Source organism: Musa acuminata, chromosome BXJ1-11, assembly GCF_036884655.1.
Source record: "Musa acuminata AAA Group cultivar baxijiao chromosome BXJ1-11, Cavendish_Baxijiao_AAA, whole genome shotgun sequence".
Taxonomy (NCBI): domain Eukaryota; kingdom Viridiplantae; phylum Streptophyta; class Magnoliopsida; order Zingiberales; family Musaceae; genus Musa; species Musa acuminata.
The window spans coordinates 4,262,329-4,281,548 of record NC_088337.1 but is presented as its reverse complement, the minus strand read 5'-3'; the positions used below and the strand labels follow the sequence as shown (position 1 = coordinate 4,281,548).

The following is a 19,220-nucleotide window of genomic DNA, read 5'->3' as shown; positions in this document are numbered from 1 at the left end:
ATTTCTCAATCTCGTCTCGTCCCATTAATATTTTTAAATATTTATAATAATTATATTACACCTGATTGATTATATATATATATATATATATTTATATTTATATTTATTATAATCATAATTTTATGATTGACTTAAATATCCTCTTAAGTAAATAATAAAAAAAATCTAAGTTAAAAATATGAAAATAATCTTTCTTTCTTTTATATTACGAGATCAGATTTGTTTTATGTAAACAAATCATTCGAATCGATCAATTTATTTTAATTTTTCAGCCCATCCGATTGAATAATCAAATCAGTCACTTCAGCTGCACCTTTCACCATCATTGCGTTCTCTCTTCACAAGGCATCATAATTTAGCAAAGGACCAATCAATAATACTTACTATACATGACGCGTCTACCTCACTTGCGATGGTGGAGGACGATGCCACTTCCATCAATTAGCCGGTGACAGCACGTCTCCTGACGAAGCAAGTTAATGCAGAGTTCAAGACTCCCGTCATGCCATATGCATGCCACATTAGCTCTTAATTTTAATTCAAATATACTGACTTGGTCGGGTTCGACCTACTTAATCCACGTAGTCGTCCGATCGATGATTCCATGGACGTGAAATGAAAATGATGACGCTGGTCATGGTTGGAGACGGTCGTACTCCTTATCCATCGCAGACTGTGACGTGGCAGCGATGGCAGTCGATGTCATACGTCAGCCGTCGTCTTTTCCATGCCTTGTCCGCCGTCGAGATGGGATCACGTAATGAATGGCCTTAAAAATCGTGACGCCTTTGATCATCTCGTTACTTACTTACTCCCGCAGACGTAATCTAACGACAAACCATCACCTTCCGCCGCCGGTGTTTTCCCGAGCAAGGGATCTGAGAGCGTCTCGTGAACGCCGTTGGATATGGCCTCGTGATTCGGACAGCGCGCAACGAAATCGTCCGACGAACATTACACTTAATCCATTGGTTAACACGTTGGATGGAAATGAGGAGTTAGATTTAATGGTCCAAAATAGCTTACGAGCCAAATTCGAGTGCCAACGCTTCGTAATGGATATATGATTTATTTATTTTAAATATATATGATTTACTCTATTTAACATATAGAAAATTATTTATTCTATTACCCTTAGGGAGGATGGATCTTAGCATAATGGATAACAAAGTCCATATTATTATGAGATTTGTATGCATTTTGGATGAATAAAATTGGTTTGCACTGATTTCAAGTGTCAATGATGGATTTTTTTTAAGAGCATATATTCTAAATTTTTTTAGAAAAAAATTAGGTCGGGAGAATTTGATACTAGCAATCCTATACTTGATTAATGAGTAGGATTGATGAAGTTGGAATTACAATTGATGGAGTAATTTTGATTAAAAAAAAAAGAGTGGATTTTAATAACAATAAAAAGTTTTTATAAAACATGTTAATCATTTTCACTAAAATTTGGGGTACAATTCTTTTATTTCAAAAAAGAATAAGCATATTTAGATGTAGTCTTATCTTGCACATAAACAATCTAAACTCATAAATCATGTACTCAATAATTTTAATGAAATTAATTGAACAAGTCAACTCCTAACCAAATAATTTTAATGATAGTAACTAAGGATACTAACTCCTAGATTGGATAAAGGAAGCCACCATAGTATCCTCTATCAAAGTCAAAATATGACAATCAAGTTAGTTTTAAAGATAATGATACATTAAACATTCAAGAATTATCAAAAAATACTGATTTTGAGACCCATTTCTAATATATTTAGAGTAACCATCCCTTGATTTATTCATGGGTTAAACAAAAAGGTGTTAAGAAGGAGACCAAGTATTAAGAGAACCAGGGAAAATAGAACATCAAATACTATTGTTACTCCCATGGATTAGTGATAGTGGGACCAATTGATATGGTGAAGCTCTTTAGTACTATGACCTCTTAAATAATTATAAAATGAGTTTAACTTTAATTTTTTGGCAAAAGGTGATCATGTGTACCTAAATATTTAAAATGAGGGGCAATAGATGCACCTAAATATTTAAAAGGGAAGTGCTCCAATCTAAGGAAAGAGCATATATCAACTCCACTGTATCTAAGGGTAAGAATGTGCTATTTTTAATGGTGAATGCATCTTGGGGTAAGAATGTGTTACTTTTAATGATGAAGAAATATCATCAAAAATAAAATTTAGAAACAGATTCTTAGTATATACCAGATATATAGATCCTCCATCATGTTGGGATGCGTAGAGTGAGTTTGACTCATTTTACAAGTTAGTTGATGCTACCATTATAATCAAAGTTATCAAGCTTATGATCAAATCTCATCTTTATTAAATTCATTATTTATACTTCCTTCAAATTTGGTCTGGTGATAATATATCAGATTTATTTACTAATAAAAATTAAAAAATTTATTACTAAATTATATCAATACATAAAATATTTGTTTAACGGCGAGATACCAGTTCCATTTGCCGATAGTTAAGTGTTCCAAGTCTCATTTCATATATTTTTATACTTAATATTATTGGTTTGATGATAATATATCATATTGATTTACCAAAGATTGAGGTGTACCAAACCAATTCAACTTTCGAAATATAATTTTTTATACACCCCAAACAAACATTGATCGTATAATGATATATGAAACCCACCTATTTATTAAGTACTATTAAGGGTTCGAAACCTCATCTAATATATAATACCTAAAATATTAGTATGACGGTGGTATATTATATCTAATTATTAGATGTTTTGACATATTTATACGTAAAATATGAGTATGATGGTGTATTAAATCTATTTACTAAAGGATAGAAGCTTCAAAATCTACCACTGATTGATATGATCCATCCTTAAACTAATGTTAGTATAATAGTATGTTGATCAGCCTTGAAAATAAACAAGTTTGGTTCAATGCACATACTTGGGATGTCGTTGATGGAATGAAATCAAATAGATCCTCACTTGAAACAAGGCTAAGACCTAAAACAAGTTGGATTATTTGGTTTAGAATCTTGTATCTTACCAGTTCAATATATATTTAGGTGCATAATAAACTGATTATAAATAGAATACATAACATAATTAGAGAGATAAATTATTGGATCAAAGTAATTATAAGAATTAAGTAGATGATGATCAAATTTTATCCAAATGTAATAGACTTTATGTTTGTTGAATCTAATTAATTCAACCATTATATGATCATGTACAATAACTAAGATCTTAGCCATGGAAAGTATTAGTGTTGAAATGTTATTTAGAGTATAAATAATCATCCTGAAATATATTTATGAGCATGGATTAACTATTTTTAAAATAAAAAATTACTCGTAAAAGAAATTATAAACTCATTTATGCATGAATCTATTTTAATATTTTTTATACTTATTTGACACACGTTGACTGACTCCTCTAGTATGATAATTTTCCGTATTATGAATGAATATATTTTGAACACATGCATGAATAAATAAAAATGTATACATAAATAAATACTTATAATATATGACGATATATATGTGGATGATATAACCTATGATGATACGTCATCGATCCATGCGCTTAAGGAATAAAGCACATGATAGTTAGATAATATTTTTATTAATCATTCGAAGGAACTTGTCCCTCTTTAGCCAATAAGGATCTCATATGAGTTCTCTTTATTAATTATTAAAAATAAAGAACTCCTATCAGACAATAATCTTTTTATTAACCATCGAGAAAGTAAAATCTCCGGTGTCATCTCAGTATATCATAATATTGTTGATGATGATAATATTATTTTATATACAAGCATACGACAACGAAGGCATAACATTACTTAATGGGTGGTTAAGGCTATGTATGATATGGTTATTCTCCATTAACCGGTGGGATAACGCATCCATTAGATTATCGAGTCAGTGAGATACTTGCATGGCTGATTGCATCCGTGCATGACATTGTTGGAATGCATACTGCATGAGTTCTTATGATTTATATACTCGAGTATATATATTATACTTGATTAGCATGTTGTTATTAGCCTTTCTCGTGAATCTTTATTTCCTATTCAGAATTTATGCTCATTAGAAACTTCGGTGTAAATGGTTCCAAGATAATATAAAGAAAATTTCAAATTAGAAGAATAATTAGAGCAACGCCCCATATGGAAATAGAATTAGGTCGTTGACTATTTATCGTAAAAAATGCGACGAATAATTTTAAGACGATACTAATAAGTAGTGGATCATTAAAGAGAAAGTTCATGCATGATGCAATTTCTCCGATGGACAAGTTAATTTGTATACAGACGTCATAAGATTTTGATATCGAATTCCATCTTCATCACTTACCATTTAGAAAATAAAAAATAAAAAACAAGAAAGCTCTTAATAGGGAGGATGCACATAGGTGGCTCCAGTTATTATTATACATCTTATTAGAAATCACATTACAAATTCTCGTTTGACCATCTCTTCGCTTAAATTCATTACAATGGGAGCCATTTATATGGCCTCTAAGTGATTTGGTAAGATTTTATGTTTTCCGGAGAAATATCTTTTAATGCCCATGAAAAGAATTCGTAAAAAAGCGAGACGATCCTGACCGTTGATCAGTCGATGTCCTTTCATCTTTAGTTGAATTGCGTGTCCCTTCTTCGGATTTATTTGTGGAGGTCGCAGTTCTGAGACTCGACACGCATCTAACGATCAATAGAATGCGGCCAAAAATCTTCCATCATCCACGTGGCTGTACAGGAAACAAAAGACTTACCACTTTTATCCACAGCAGCCGGTCCGCGATCCACTCACTGGATTCACGACATCCCGACAGACACGAGTCTGAGAGAGCCGTCGATATCACGCGAGAAAAAGGGCATCTCGCGCGAGCGAACGCCTCTCGTCTTGGAAGTTAGCGGATGTTACGGAGAATATCGACCCGATTTGAACTCCGAGCTCTCGCGTCCGCGAGAACTGAATCCGCCCGACCCCTCCTGCGCTTATCATATAGGCCAATTTGCTTATTAAATAGGAACGTTGCCTTATCGGTGATAAGTCGGTGAAAGTTGGAGGGAGGGAGAGGACTACAAAACCGCATCGAAGAAAGGGGAGCCGAAGTCGATCGGGTCACCAAACCCTAGACTCTCTTTCTTGGCCTTCGATTTCTCGCGCGGTCATCTTGATTTCGACGCCTTCTCCTTCGAATCCGTTGTGCTCCGCCTCTCGGCCGCGCCTCCGGCTCTAATTCGATATCCTCGTCGCCGTTCCTCGCCGGCGTCTCGGCTCTGATCGCCGGATATGTCGTCGCTGAGTCGGGAGCTGGTGTTCCTGATACTCCAGTTCCTGGATGAGGAGAAGTTCAAGGAATCCGTGCACAAGTGAGTCTTTTGGGCGGGTTTCGTTTGGATTCTTGGCCGCTCGGTTCTTTTTTTGTATCGGATGGTTTTGGCTTGAGAGTTATCGTTTTTGCGCGGTTTTATGGCAGGCTTGAGCAGGAAGCGGGGTTTTTCTTTAATATGAAATACTTCGAGGAGAAGGTGCAGGCGGGAGAGTGGGAGGAAGCGGAGAAGTACCTCTCGGGATACACCAAGGTTGATGATAACAGGTATTCGATGAAGATTTTCTTCGAGATTAGGAAGCAGAAGTATCTAGAGGCGCTTGACAGGTTCGTTCGTCTTTGGTTCTTCTTTACTATCCGTCTTTTGATTCGGCTATTTTCGGTTATTCTGTGTATATATTCTATATTTTATACTTACAGAGAATATTGCTTCTTGTCCCCATCTGAAGTCTTGTGATTGTACTATGCTCAGGCATGACAGGGCAAAGGCAGTTGAAACACTCATAAAGGATCTCAAGGTTTTCTCAACGTTTAATGAGGATTTGTATAAAGAAATTACTCAGCTTCTCACCCTTGAAAACTTTAGGTGATTTATCTTTCTTTATAATATGTCCATGATTTTGGTTTAATGAGGTTCAGACAATTGCTCGGTTCCCTTTTATGAATTGTTGTGTTTTCTGAGAAAGGGATCATTTAAATGCCAGAATAAGAAAAGGCAAAGAACAAAAAGTTTTTGCTGAGTACTGTTGAAAAGGTACCTTTTGATACTAAAAGTCATGATAGCTTCCAAAATTTTGTAGATTAAATCATTAATTGACTCATTAAATTCTGTATTCTGATTGCACAAAAGCAGTGTGGGCTAAAATTGAAAATTGTAGATTGTTTTACTAGCACTGTTTGTAACTTCACAAGTGCAATAAATGTCATTTTTTTAATTAAAGTGAGTGTATGAGCTATTAATTAGAGATTTTTCTATAAACTTTTGAGAAATCAGTATACTGATTTTTTTTTGGCATATTTGCTTGGAATCAATTTACGAGGTTGATTGCACATTTCAAAGTAAGCAATTTTATTATTTTGACTTAGTTTCATTGATAAAAGTATTTTATTGTTTAAATACAGTAATTTTTGTTAAAAAATAGTCCGATATAGAACTTTATTGACAGTAGTTTTATGAATAAAATTGAAGCTGAAACCAGTGAAACATGACCTGAAATTGCCAAAATTGTGGTTCTTTTTTTAAATGTTTGCTTTGGCGATTGGCTGAAACCAGAATTGAATTGGTATGTCATACTGGCATACATTTTTATGCTGGAAGACTTGTAATATTTGTGTTTCTCAATAAGTAATCTTAGTTGCTTTCTGTTTGCTAAATTTGTTTATTATATCTGAGGTTTTGTTTTTTGATCCTTATTAGTGGCTGGTCCCTTTTCCTGCAGCAAGTCATACTTTATCACATTTATGCTTTCTACTACTCCTTATTAGAGTGTTATATTTTTGTCACTATCAACTCACTGACTGGAATCTAATTCACTTCAAATATTGTCCTGCAGAAATTTTTGATCATTTTTTTTCATTTTACTCATTCACAGGGAAAACGAGCAGTTGTCTAAATATGGTGATACTAAGTCTGCTAGAAGTACCATGCTGGTAGAGCTCAAGAAGTTAATTGAAGCAAATCCTCTCTTTCGAGAAAAACTTGTCTTTCCTACACTTAAAGCTTCACGCCTGCGAACTCTGATTAATCAAAGGTAGATATTTATAATGGAGTACGCTTTTATTTAGTTGAGGACTCTTTCTCTCAGATTACTGAGATTTTTAAATGATAAAAATATAAGTTGGATGGGCCCCTGTGGGCTGTTGTGTTGTAGTTTGCTAAATTGTGGCATCATTGTATTGCAGCTTGAACTGGCAGCATCAACTCTGTAAGACTCCAAGGTCAAATCCTGACATCAAGACATTGTTCATGGACCATGCTTGCACCCCTCCAAATGGAGCTCGTGCTTCACCAGTCTCTTTTCCTGTTGCAGCTGTTCCAAAGGCTGTTGGTACATATACACCACTTGGTGCTCATGGGGTATGTTGCTCCAAGATCAAGTCTCCTGTTGAATAAATTTTACTTGAAGAACATAACTTTTAGGACTATCTTCATTATCATGCAGCCATTTCCACCCCAGGCTACTGCAAATGCTAGTGCTTTAGCTGGTTGGATGGCTAACGCTGCTGCTTCATCCTCTGTCCAGTCTGCTGTTGTTGCACCATCATCAATACCTCTTCCACCAAATCAAGGTTAAACTCTTCTTTTTTCTTATGTTTATAATGTTGGATGAAATTTTAACACCTTCTGGAAATGCTAATGATTATGCCTTCTCATTATTTGTAGAAGTAACAGTTATGTGTTCGTATTTCATCTCTTTGGGTCTCTTTTTTCAGAGTTGAGACTAGGTTCAAGAAACATGTAAAAGGAGGATTGGAGTGGCTTTTCTATCATATTTGAGATTTCATGCTTTGAATGATCTAAACTCATCCCCCTCTTGTTATATGATTCTTGAGGTCCTGTAATTCTTTATAGCTACTGGTTGATTAATGAATTTATGCAATGTAGCATTCATATAATCATTTTATTGCTGAAAGCATGAGTATGGTTAAATTAGTTAAATTGTTCTAAGGATGTCTTGGATTCCTTGGACATTTTATTTACTATATTATGTTTATGTGTCCATCTCTTTGATATGAGTGGACTAAATATAAAGGTTAATATGGTGAGAGCTTTGCAGATGCATGTTGAGGTTATTCCACTAGGTTTCCTTTCTGCCATGTAAAAAAATGTGAAGAAAACTTATTTATTCTAATTTATTCTTTTATTTCAGCAGTCCCCATCTTGAAACGCCCAAGAACTCCTCCGAATGCTATTGGCATGTCAAACTATCAAAATGCTGAATCTGAGCAGATGATGAAACGTCTACGGTCTGGTGCACATCCAGTTGACGAGGTTTGATGTAATTTTTGAAGCTTAATGTAGCAAAATTCATGTGTAAATTATACCTATGTTATCTATACCATATACTACTGTGTTTCTGAGTTTTATCTTTGCATCTTCCTTAGCAGGTTAGCTATCCTGCACCTCACCCACAAGTTACATGGTCGCTGGATGACCTGCCAAGAGTTGTAGCCTGCTCCTTGACAGAGGGATCCAATGTGACTAGCATGGACTTTCATCCTTTTCATCATACATCACTTCTTGGTATGACTATGACTATCTAAATTTCTTCTGGTGCTAATTGAACCTAAATTTAACTCTTTATACTCTATCTTCTCCTCCTCCCCTTTAGTGGGCTCCAACACTGGTGAAATCACACTTTGGGAGATTGGTATCCAGCAGAAGTTGGTGTCCAAGCCATTTAGAGTATGGGATACGGCTGCTTGTTCACCACAATTCCAGGTCTAGAGAATGATTCACTTTTTCGTTTCTTTTGGAATGCAACTTCGATTACCGTTGAGATATATTCCGTGTGATAGTTTATGTTAGAGAACTTAGTATCTGCTGCTTCCTGTTTCCCCTTCCTGTCTCCCTCTATTCTTGGTTCATTCCTTTTGTGTTCTTAATAATGTCAGAGATAAGAATGTTATTCGTTACATCGGAGATGCATTCTAGTGTTTAATAAATTAATTTTAGATTGCTGCCTACAACGAAGCTCAAGTTGCAGGGCAGAGAACAAAAACTATTTTTGTTTTGGTCACAACTAGATCAAACTATTTGGTTGCTTAACACAAAATTGACTCAAAGTTACTGCATCACAAAATTTTTACACATCAGTTGTTATATCTCATGTTGCAATTAAGGATTGCTTAATCTTGATGCTCTTCCACTTCCCATTTATAGCTGCGGATTGGCATAATTTCGTTTGCTGCTCCAATCTGATTGAGACACACATACACATCCTTGAAACCATCAACAAATACAGAGGGAAAAATAACACACACACATGAGCACATCCTTGAAACCATCAACAAAGACAGGGAAAAATAAAACAAGGCTCCAGGTTGCCAACATTTGCTATTCCCTCTATTAATAATCATTAAACTTGTAGCTGAGTAGAATAATTGCAATTTTTAGATGGTTGAGATTAAGGAATGTAATCAGTATGGATCTGGTCCATGCTGGTGTACAAAACACAGTTTGCCAACATATACCGTGGCAGCATTTGGATTTCTGTGTTGACGCCCCTTCTCCTCCCAGTTAATGTCTGGACTGGTAATACCATCCGTTGTGGACAAAATTGAATTCCTTGATAACAACTATAAGGCAAAATGTTTGGATTTTGTTATCATCAGTGTCCAACCAACTTATTTCTTATTGTTTTATGTTTTTATAACTTATTTACATGCTGGCATTTACATAATTGTACTGCTTGCACCAACTTGTGTAATGAAATAAACATTTAGGGGTCGCAGATTCTTATATTTAGAAACACTATTGATGAAACTACTAGTGGACTCTATGGCCACTTCTTAGGTTTTAATAAGAATGTTTGCAAGTGAACTGATTGGTAGTCATCAAGCAATTTTATCATTAGTTTATTTTCTTAATGGAAAACATTTTAGAAACAATGGGCTTTAACCCTTTAATATCTGTCAACTTGATCAACAGGTAAGATCCATGTCCATCTTTTCCAACCTTAAGATGCTTTTTATGTTTTAACTGCAAATATTGAGAATCAGCTATAAGTATAACCAAGCTCTTTAGTTTCGAAATATTTGGTATGAGGATTAAGAGAGATTTGTAGAGTGAAGGCAGCTTTGATGATTGCTGTTACCAGCAGTTGTTAGAAGTTGGAGATAGCATTGGTTGGGGATAAGATAGAGAAAATCATTTGTGGTTTAACATGTCAAAAGAAAATCATTTGTGGTAAGTTGACTGAAATTTAAGGTCCATTAGGAGGAAAGAGGAATAATGAAGAAGAATGGTTAGAAACACACTATTATTATCCTTGAAGTTGGAAGTTGGCATGGGCAGCACTGTTGTGACATGTTAGGGGCATGGTGCATGGTGCATGGTGCCATGTCTAGAATGTGTGTTTAATGCTGACATAGCTTGCCACTAAGCTGCTATTCATTGTCACATTTTTCCTTACAAGTTATTTCCAGACATAGTGCCTTTCTGCAACATTTTAGAATTGATTAGGTCCATGTTTTTTTATATGACCAGGTCAAAATGTTGAATAAAATTTATGTGGATCTTGGGCTGATAAGCAAGTTCATTCACGAGTTCAGTCTAGGTTGAAAGAAGTAACTGGTTGTGTACTAGTGTCCATTAATTTGTCTATATTCTAATGTGGTCCATGCCAGTTCCTTAACCAATTTAGTGGTCTATGTATGTGCAACATTCTGTTTTTCTGATTGTATTGCCTCTGCTTGTTTAAGTAGCCCATATGTTCTTGTCAAGTATCCATTTTTCTAGATTAGTAATATCTTGATATGCAAATTGTTCATCTTCTATTGTCTGAATTAGTAATAGGCAAATATGATATCAGGACTAGTTTTTCTCTCTGAAATATGTCAAAATTTCATTGCTTGAGGTGTGTTATGCATTTTACAGAGTGCCATTGTCAAAGACTCTTCTATATCTGTCACTCGAGTTATTTGGAGTCCAGATGGAAGTTTAATAGGTATCTTCCTCTTGGATACGATCAAGTAAATTTACTATTTAATTTGCTCCTATTACAGTTGTCTAAATTTGAGTTGTGTTCACAGGGGTTGCATTCTCGAAGCACTTGATTCATATACATGAATATCAAGCACCAAATGATCTCCGTCTATTTGAACTCCGCCAATTTGATCTCCGCCAACTTTTAGAGGTGGGTTGGAACAGTTTGATTTATATGTCTCAGTGGAATATAAGTGAGATTTCTTTTTTTCTTATCAGATTGATGCTCATGTTGGTGGAGTCAATGATATTGCATTCTCTCAACGAGATGAACGACTGTGTGTGGTCACTTGTGGAGATGATAAGCTAATAAAGGTGTTAACTGTCAAATCCTGTCTTTTGTTTAAATTCTCATATTTTCACCTTCTTTTATGGATATTTTTGCAAAAACTGCAGGTATGGGATCTAAGTGGTCAAAGGCTTTATGTCTTTGAAGGACATGAAGCACCTGTCTATTCTATATGCCCCCACCGCAAGGAGAATATTCAGGTACTTTGTTGATTGCTTGTTTTTACCTGGCAGCTATTTCTCTAAAGCCATATAGTTTGTTCCACTGATATTGTTGTTTCCTTAGCAACTTTATGTATTGTGGAACTTTTTTACATTAGTTGGCATTGAATAACATACATACGTTGTGTCAACTCTTGAACTGACATGCCATTCACCTAAACTATACCTATTGTTTTCTCTAGTTCAATGCGTTGAAATAACATCTTCTGTTCTGCTTCATAGTTTATCTTCTCAACTTCCGTTGATGGAAAAATAAAGGCTTGGCTGTATGACAACGTGGGATCTATGGTTGACTTTAATACCCCTGGGCACTTGTTTACCACAATGGTTTACAGTGCCGATGGAAGTCGGTAAGATGTGTAATATCATTAATTTATTCTATTTGATGCTACATTCCTTCAAACTTTGGTTGGCTTGTCCATGAACTATCTATTTTCTTGAAATGCAGACTCTTCTCATGTGGGACTAGCAAAGATGGGGACTGTATTCTTGTTGAGTGGAATGAAAGTGAGGGATCCATAAAGAGGCAATATTCTGGGTTCCGGAAGAAGTCCACGGTTGTTGTTCAGTTTGACACTTCCCAGAATCATTTTTTGGCTGCTGGTGAAGATAACCAAATAAAATTTTGGAGTGTTGACAGCATTAACATGCTGGCAAGTACTGACGCTGATGGTGGACTTCCTGTAAGTGTTTTGTATGTAGTGCTACATGAACTGATATTACGTTATTCTACTCTTTGACATGGCCGTACCAATTATTTCAGAGTCGTCCACATTTGAGATTCAACAAGAAAGGAAATCTTCTTGCTGTTGCAACAGTAGATAATGGCTTTAAAATATTAGCTAATGCAGATGGCCTTGCGGCACTACGAGCCTTTGGAAATCGCTCTTTTGAACCATTTAGAGCTCAACATGAAGCTACTCCTATCAGGGTGAGATATTCTTTTTCCAAAATGAGATATATTTGTTGGTTCTAACGAATAATTATTTTTATCAGGTCTCAAATTCTCCTGTGGTGGCAAGCATCTCACCAAACATCAGTAATGTTGAATCATTGGACAGAAATTCTCCTGCGAAACCATCTACTGTTCTTGTATGTTCAGTGTTAAAAGAAAAATCTTATGCTTCTTATCATTTCCTTGGATATGTTTGCCCCATTGTGATGTTATTTGACAATTTAGCTTTGGAAATATTTGGACACCAATTTTTATTTGCTAAGTCTATATATAATTATATGTATATATATGTATTATGCATGTACTGGTCACATAATAACCACAGGCACATACAGATTTCTTAAGATATCTATTATAGTAATTATTTGTATATGCATTTATATCAATTGCAACTAAGGACAACCCATACATCTTTTAAGGGCTTAGCTTTATAGTCAGCAAGCTCCTGTTGGTTCCTTTCTAAGGACAAATAAGGAAAACCCATCTACTATCTTTTAAGGGCTTAGCTTTATAGTCAGCATGCTCTTATTGGTTTCCTCTCGAAGGACAAGTCTTTAGACTATTGGAATATATGTTACTCCCATTGCATGTACATGTTGCCTAGATATGCAATCGGTCTTTCAGTTGAGCCTGTTCCTATATGACTTTAGTGAATTTTATTGCAGAATGGAGGTGATATAACTCCTAGAAATGTAGATAAGCCAAGAATATCAGAAGAATTGCCAGATAAGATGAAGTCATGGGAGTTGGCTGAAGTTTTTAATCCACAACAGTGCCGAGTTGCTACCATGCCAGAGACTGATTCTGCCAGCAAGGTGGGTACCACATTCAGCTTGTTTGTTTTTTTAATGCTGGTACAGTCGTACTTTTGAAACTCAAAGCTTTAACAATTGTTAATTGCAATTACAGGTCACAAGGCTTCTTTATACAAATTCTGGTGTTGGCTTATTAGCTCTGGGGTCCAATGCTATTCAGAGGGTGTGGAAATGGAGTCGCAATGAGCAGAATCCAAGTGGCAAGGTAGTTGTTTTTTGCATTTATACCTTTTATGGATTTTTGGATTACTTACATGGAAGTACTTAAGTTCGTCTGCTGTTAAAAGGCCACGGCCAGTGTTGTGCCGCAGCATTGGCAACCAAACAGTGGTCTTCTTATGACCAATGATGTATCGGATACAAGTCCAGAAGAGGCAGTTCCTTGTATTGCGCTCTCAAAGAATGACTCGTATGTAATGTCTGCATGTGGTGGGAAGGTTTCCTTATTTAACATGATGACATTCAGGGTAAGGTGTCAATGTCTAATCCAAAGATGTGGTTGTTAGCACCAAGTATATCTAAGGTATATGCCTACATATTCTTGTAGGTAATGACAACTTTCATGTCACCCCCACCTGCTTCGACATTCTTAGCATTCCACCCACAGGACAACAACATTATAGCAATTGGAATGGAAGATTCAACCATCCACATATACAATGTTAAGGTGGATGAGGTAATAACTCTTCTGAATTGAGCTTCTTCTTTCGATTAGCTTATGCTAACTTTGTGTATTTGTCAGGTCCAAACAAAATTGAAAGGTCACCAGAAGCGCATAAGTGGGCTGGCATTTTCCAACAATCTTAATATACTTGTATCTTCTGGTGCTGATGCACAGGTCAGTAAGAAAATTGGTCATTGGTTTATGTTTTCTGTTCTAAATACTCAAATCATAGTCATCTATCAACTTCAGTTTTTCCTGCATGTTATAACTAGAATAATTATATGAATATGTAATTCCATAGTTAGAGTATGTTCTTTAGCATAATACAAAAAGCATATTCTTCTGTGAAGATAAATGTGTGTTGGTGTGTTTATGGGCATCTATAGTGCTTAAAATAGGGGATTTGCTATGCATACACACAGAAATTGTCAGGTTTGAGAATACCTCAAGTTGCTTGAAGTATAGAATGTCTTGGATAGTTCCTTCTATTTTCTACTAGGGTTATGGTTCATGTCCTGTTTGTTTTTGGTTGCAATATTTGCAGAAACAAACGTATTTATGGTAATATGCGATAAAGATATGCCCCAAGCAGATAAAACAACTAGATCATATTTAGCAGATGGAAGGCAGAAATTTTTGCTTTATGGTTTTCTGGAGCTTTGGTCATTTGCATGGAAAGAAAGGACCTTTTAGGTTACACTTTTATGTTATGAATCATGGAACATGTTTTATTGTAATTTCAATTTGCTATTTTTTGCTTAAAACTTTGAGCTGTAGGAATTGGATGTTCCTTGTCATTGCAGAGGACGTCTAGATAGTCTGTCATAATTGATTTTTATTTGCAATTTCTAGTTCTGCTGTTGGATTTGAAATTTGAAATTTATGTTTCAGCTCTGCATATGGAGTACTGAGACTTGGGAGAAGAAGAAATCTGTAGCTATTCAACTGCCTGAAGGGACGAAGTCAGTTGGTGACACCCGAGTCCAGTTTAATTCTGATCAAAGCCGCTTGTTAGTTGTCCACGAAACACAGCTAGCTATATATGACACCTTGAAAATTGAGCGTATCCATCAGGTGTCTATTGTTCGGAGAATTGTTTCATCATGATATATTTTGGATGTCACTCATATTGGATGCTTTCTTCTTTGCAGTGGGTTCCTCAAGATGCCTTATCTGCTCCTATATCGTATGCTTCATATTCGTGTTTCAGCGAACTTGTTTATGCTTCCTTTTGTGATGGTAATATTGGTGTCTTCGATGCTGACAACTTGAGATTAAGATGCCGAATTGCCCCGTCCGCATACACGTCACCTGCTGCTGCAAGCAGGTAAACTGTGTTTCTTTGTAGTATCGTGATCCTATGTAACAGTGGAATTTTATCAGTTTCTTGAATGAAGTTATCTAGTGATAGCTGCTTACATTTGTTAATTTACAATGACCATTCTTCAAACATTGCTATGTTTGCAGTTTTAGTCGGAGCATCGTTAGAATTGTGGATTCACCTGCTGATCAACATTCATTTTCATTTTTCAGCAACCCAACATATCCTCTTGTGATTGCGGCCCACCCGCAAGAGCCAAATCAATTTGCAGTTGGTTTGACAGACGGAGCAGTAAAAGTAATAGAGCCATCAAAGTCGGAAGGAAGGTGGGGGGCTCCCACACCTGTTGATAATGGGGTACATGTTCGCAGGATGCAGACATTATCAACTACAAGCAATCCTGCTGCGGACCAGCCCCAAAGATGATTGCTTCTATTATTGGACAAAGAACCCATACTTGTGTAGCATCGATTTTTAGGTTTCATTTCACTTGTTTCAGTTTTTCTTCTATAACTATCATGTGGTTCCAGAAACGTAACTATGAAAAGGAAACAATAAGAAGAATGTGTTAGTGTATGATACTAGTGGATACTAATTGGATGATTAAGTTCTCATAATTAGTAAAATTCTTACTTGACATTCTCGTCAGCAATATCTTCTCAAAGGTTTTGTACTGTCTGATCTATGATCATATAACTCATTGATGTTGGCAAATCATTGGTCTTATTGTTTTTTTTTTTTAGGTTGCTTGGAACAGCGCCTTTGTGATTGTTGATTATCCTATATGGCTTTTGTGAGATACTAATGTTTAGTAGTAAGTTTGGTGTTATTGTGGTCTCTCATTGGTTCAATCTACTGATTTTATAGAAGTTGATCATTTGTCTTGTGATGATGTATGGGTTAGGCCAAGGTTCGCAATACCGTATCGTACCGATATTTCGACCTGGGCTCGGTATCGGTACGATACCGGTAACAGACGGTCCGCGTATCGATAACCTGTCGGATCGGTATATACCATTCGTATCGGGCGGTACGGTTCGGTATGGCAGACCTTGGATCCGACTATAAATAAGTATACTTGATTGAGTAAGATTCATCTCTTCTTGATCGAAGTTGGAATAATTGGAATCGTCTTTGGAAACTATCTATTTCCCCTCGCATATTGGAAATTATTTCACCAAAAACTATTCTATATTTCATCATTTAATTTGATCTACTTGGTTTCTTTAAATCTATACTGCTTACATTTGATCAACGTTTGCGTAGTGGGAGACTTGTGCGTTTGGTCCGGCCACTATACCCGCTATGCCATTGGCAATAATTTGGTAGGCTGCCTCGGTGAGGTGCCGCCCGTCCCAAGAAACGTAGCTCCATGGATCGCTGCACAACGTCGACGTCGGATCACCGCAGGTCACGGAGGAATTGTAGTCGTAGGGCCCCTCGCCCCCACAGCAGGCCTCCAGAGTCGATCTCATCCCTGCACCCGTTTCATTCGATAGGCAAAGGCATGTATCCGTCGTCACAAGATAAGACAAGACGCAGTAGCTCACCGAATTGGCTTGGAGATGTGTAGATGGCCATCATAGCTCCATAAATGTCAGCGTAGATGATGGTGGAGAGTGGGTGGGCTCGCCGAAGTCGACGGAGCTCGCGCTGCAGCAGCAGGTTGTGATACTGCGATAACTCGTTCAGCCACTTGAGGCAACCCGTCGCTGGATCGTACGCCTCGGCGTTCCGAGTCCGGAACCTGGTGAGGAACAGAGGGACGCACCCCAGTGGGAAGACCCCGGAAACTAACACCGTCTTCGCCCCGGTCCGAACCAGCGCCTGGAGATCAGTCAACGTGAGTTTGTCAGCGACGGAGGAGTCGACCGTGCGGAAGCAAATCACCGGCAGGGCGAGGTTGAAGCCGGCTTACGTCGATGGCCGCACCGATTGCGCGCGCGACAGGGGCGACGAGGGCTTGTGCGGACTCCATGGGGTTGTCGCCGACCAAAACAGAACTGTAGTCGTTCGCCCCTATCTCCCCCATGATGAACAGCGACTTGCTCAGAGCGTCATTCGGGGCTCTCGCCACAAATGGATTACAGAGACAAAGAGGCACCGATTTATTAACGCTCAAAAAGATACTTAATATGACGTGGCGCAATAACTTTGTATAAGATCCATTAAAGTTTGAATTAAATTAATGATCAATAAAAAATGAAGTCGTCGGTGTTTCCCACCGGTCGAGTGGAAACTCCGACGAGTGTTAGCACCGCCACGAACTAGGATTACCCAGACACAGATGTTACTTAATCGATCCGCTTCTGTGTCCTTCTTCCAAATCGTGGCTGCGACTTTGGTGTATCGAGTTCGAATCGGGAGCTGGTAATTCAACAAACGAGCATACGGGACAGAGGTAGGGGAAAGAGCACATACCAAGAACAGAGGGAGACGACAGCAGTTGCTCGAACCACTTGAGCTGCGTGCCTAAGGAGTAATCCTCCCATGTGACGTTGAATCCCTCGGCCTCGTAGAAGGCGTTGCTGAGCGCGCAGGCTCCTGCCACGGCAAAGTTGGCCCCGTAGACGAATCCCTCGCTGCCGCGCCCTGCAGGATATGGCCGCACCAGAGGCAGCCCCGTGGTTTGTGCTACAACACCAGGTATGCCCACCATATGTTAGCTATAAGTTCTGCTTCTCAATCCTAGTGTTTTATATGGAGCAGAAAGAGGAAAGAGAGATGTGTGAGAGAGCGAGAGAGGGCAATATGCATACCGATGAAGTCTAGGATGATTCGGCCATCGGAATAGCGGCCGTTAGGTTGATGGAAGTAGGTCTCGCCGTAGGGAGGCCGGTTAGCCTGATCCTTGCCGCCGGAGAAGAAGACCAAGTTTCCGGTGTCGGCGAGCGAGTCGCCGAAGCTAAAGATGGCGGAGTAGCGGCCAGTGGATGGGGTGACGACGCTCGGCAGCAGGAGGAGATTGATGGCGAGGAGGATGAGATGGAGGGGGAAGGACGATGATGCCATGAATGGATGGATTGGTGGGAGGGCAACGCGTCTCGGTGCCCAAATAATTAGGAGGCCTACAGTAGCTTAATTATGAGTCTGCCTTGCAATTATTACACAGGCAGCACTGCAACCTGTGATGCCAAAACACATGGTCTGTCTCTCATTCATCGTAACGGATCGATGATTAAATCGCAGGGGTTGTTACACTGAATGCCACGATCACTCTTTTTTATATTGTTATAGGGTGTTCACTTTTGAGCGAATTCTTTAAAAAAAAATATTTTTTTAATTTTTTTTGCAGAACAGTATTATTACTTTGAATTTTTTTTAAAATAGTACTTGGTCCTATTAAAGAATTATTTTATTTTCTTTTTTCAGACTCATCGTAGTCTTCTCTTATTTCGAGGGTTAATCATTGCCCACAATTTCCTTCCATTGTGTGGGAATCTTTTTTTCGCTTGTAGTCTTCACACGAAGGTTGATCATCCCCTTTTTACGGGAGCACCCTTTCTGCTGTAGCCCTTGCAAGAGGGTTGCTCATCTCACTCCACTATAATGAGTTGAGTTGGACGAATAGGACAATTAATAAAGGTTAAATGATCGGTTTTAAAAAATATATATTATTTCAAAATTCTTTAAAGCAGGGGTGATCTATAGGAAATTTCAAATATGATAATTTTTTGAGGTAATTCATCCTTATCTTTTTATATTTTAGATGCGATACTTAAGGGTCTATAAAGATTATTCTTTTTTAATATATTTTATGGAGGTTCACATTATAAAATTTTAATTGAAAAGAAAATTACCCGAATGATTTTGCTCTTATCACATCGAATTTATTCGTAAGAAATATGATGTCACCTAAGAATGAGGATATGTACAACCCATATATCATAAATATGAATGTTATCATCTATAAT

The 19,220-nt window shown here is 37.4% G+C and overlaps 2 protein-coding genes across 7 annotated transcripts; one reads left to right on the top strand and one right to left on the bottom strand.

The window, feature by feature from the left end:
* Nucleotides 1–5,078: 5,078 nt before the first annotated feature.
* On the top strand, nt 5,079–15,954 carry LOC103970462 (protein TPR1). Of its 6 annotated transcripts, none has more exons than XM_018821054.2 (25): nt 5,079–5,374; nt 5,482–5,661; nt 5,807–5,920; nt 6,927–7,085; nt 7,237–7,411; nt 7,497–7,623; nt 8,205–8,326; nt 8,440–8,578; nt 8,667–8,776; nt 10,934–11,003; nt 11,089–11,192; nt 11,261–11,356; nt 11,438–11,530; nt 11,774–11,901; nt 12,000–12,234; nt 12,315–12,482; nt 12,548–12,643; nt 13,172–13,321; nt 13,416–13,526; nt 13,609–13,788; nt 13,869–13,997; nt 14,064–14,159; nt 14,877–15,059; nt 15,137–15,312; nt 15,453–15,954. In XM_018821054.2, exons 1-25 carry the CDS (start codon nt 5,295–5,297, stop codon nt 15,730–15,732), a joined length of 3,501 nt encoding a protein of 1,166 aa, XP_018676599.2. In that variant the 5' UTR covers nt 5,079–5,294; the 3' UTR covers nt 15,733–15,954. The 6 variants fall into 6 exon arrangements, with proteins under 6 accessions (XP_018676599.2, XP_064945336.1, XP_064945337.1 ...); XM_065089264.1 differs by having other exon boundaries at nt 5,105–5,374; nt 8,208–8,326; XM_065089265.1 differs by having other exon boundaries at nt 5,105–5,374; nt 8,443–8,578.
* A 521-nt stretch (nt 15,955–16,475) lies between these two features.
* Nucleotides 16,476–18,382, bottom strand: LOC103970461 (GDSL esterase/lipase At1g31550). The gene is made up of 5 exons (XM_009384240.3): nt 18,066–18,382; nt 17,728–17,940; nt 17,225–17,373; nt 16,857–17,133; nt 16,476–16,783 (listed from the first exon to the last, which is right to left on the bottom strand). Exons 1-5 carry the CDS (start codon nt 18,316–18,318, stop codon nt 16,548–16,550), a joined length of 1,128 nt encoding a protein of 375 aa, XP_009382515.2. The 5' UTR covers nt 18,319–18,382; the 3' UTR covers nt 16,476–16,547.
* Between the last annotated feature and the right edge of the window lie 838 nt (nt 18,383–19,220).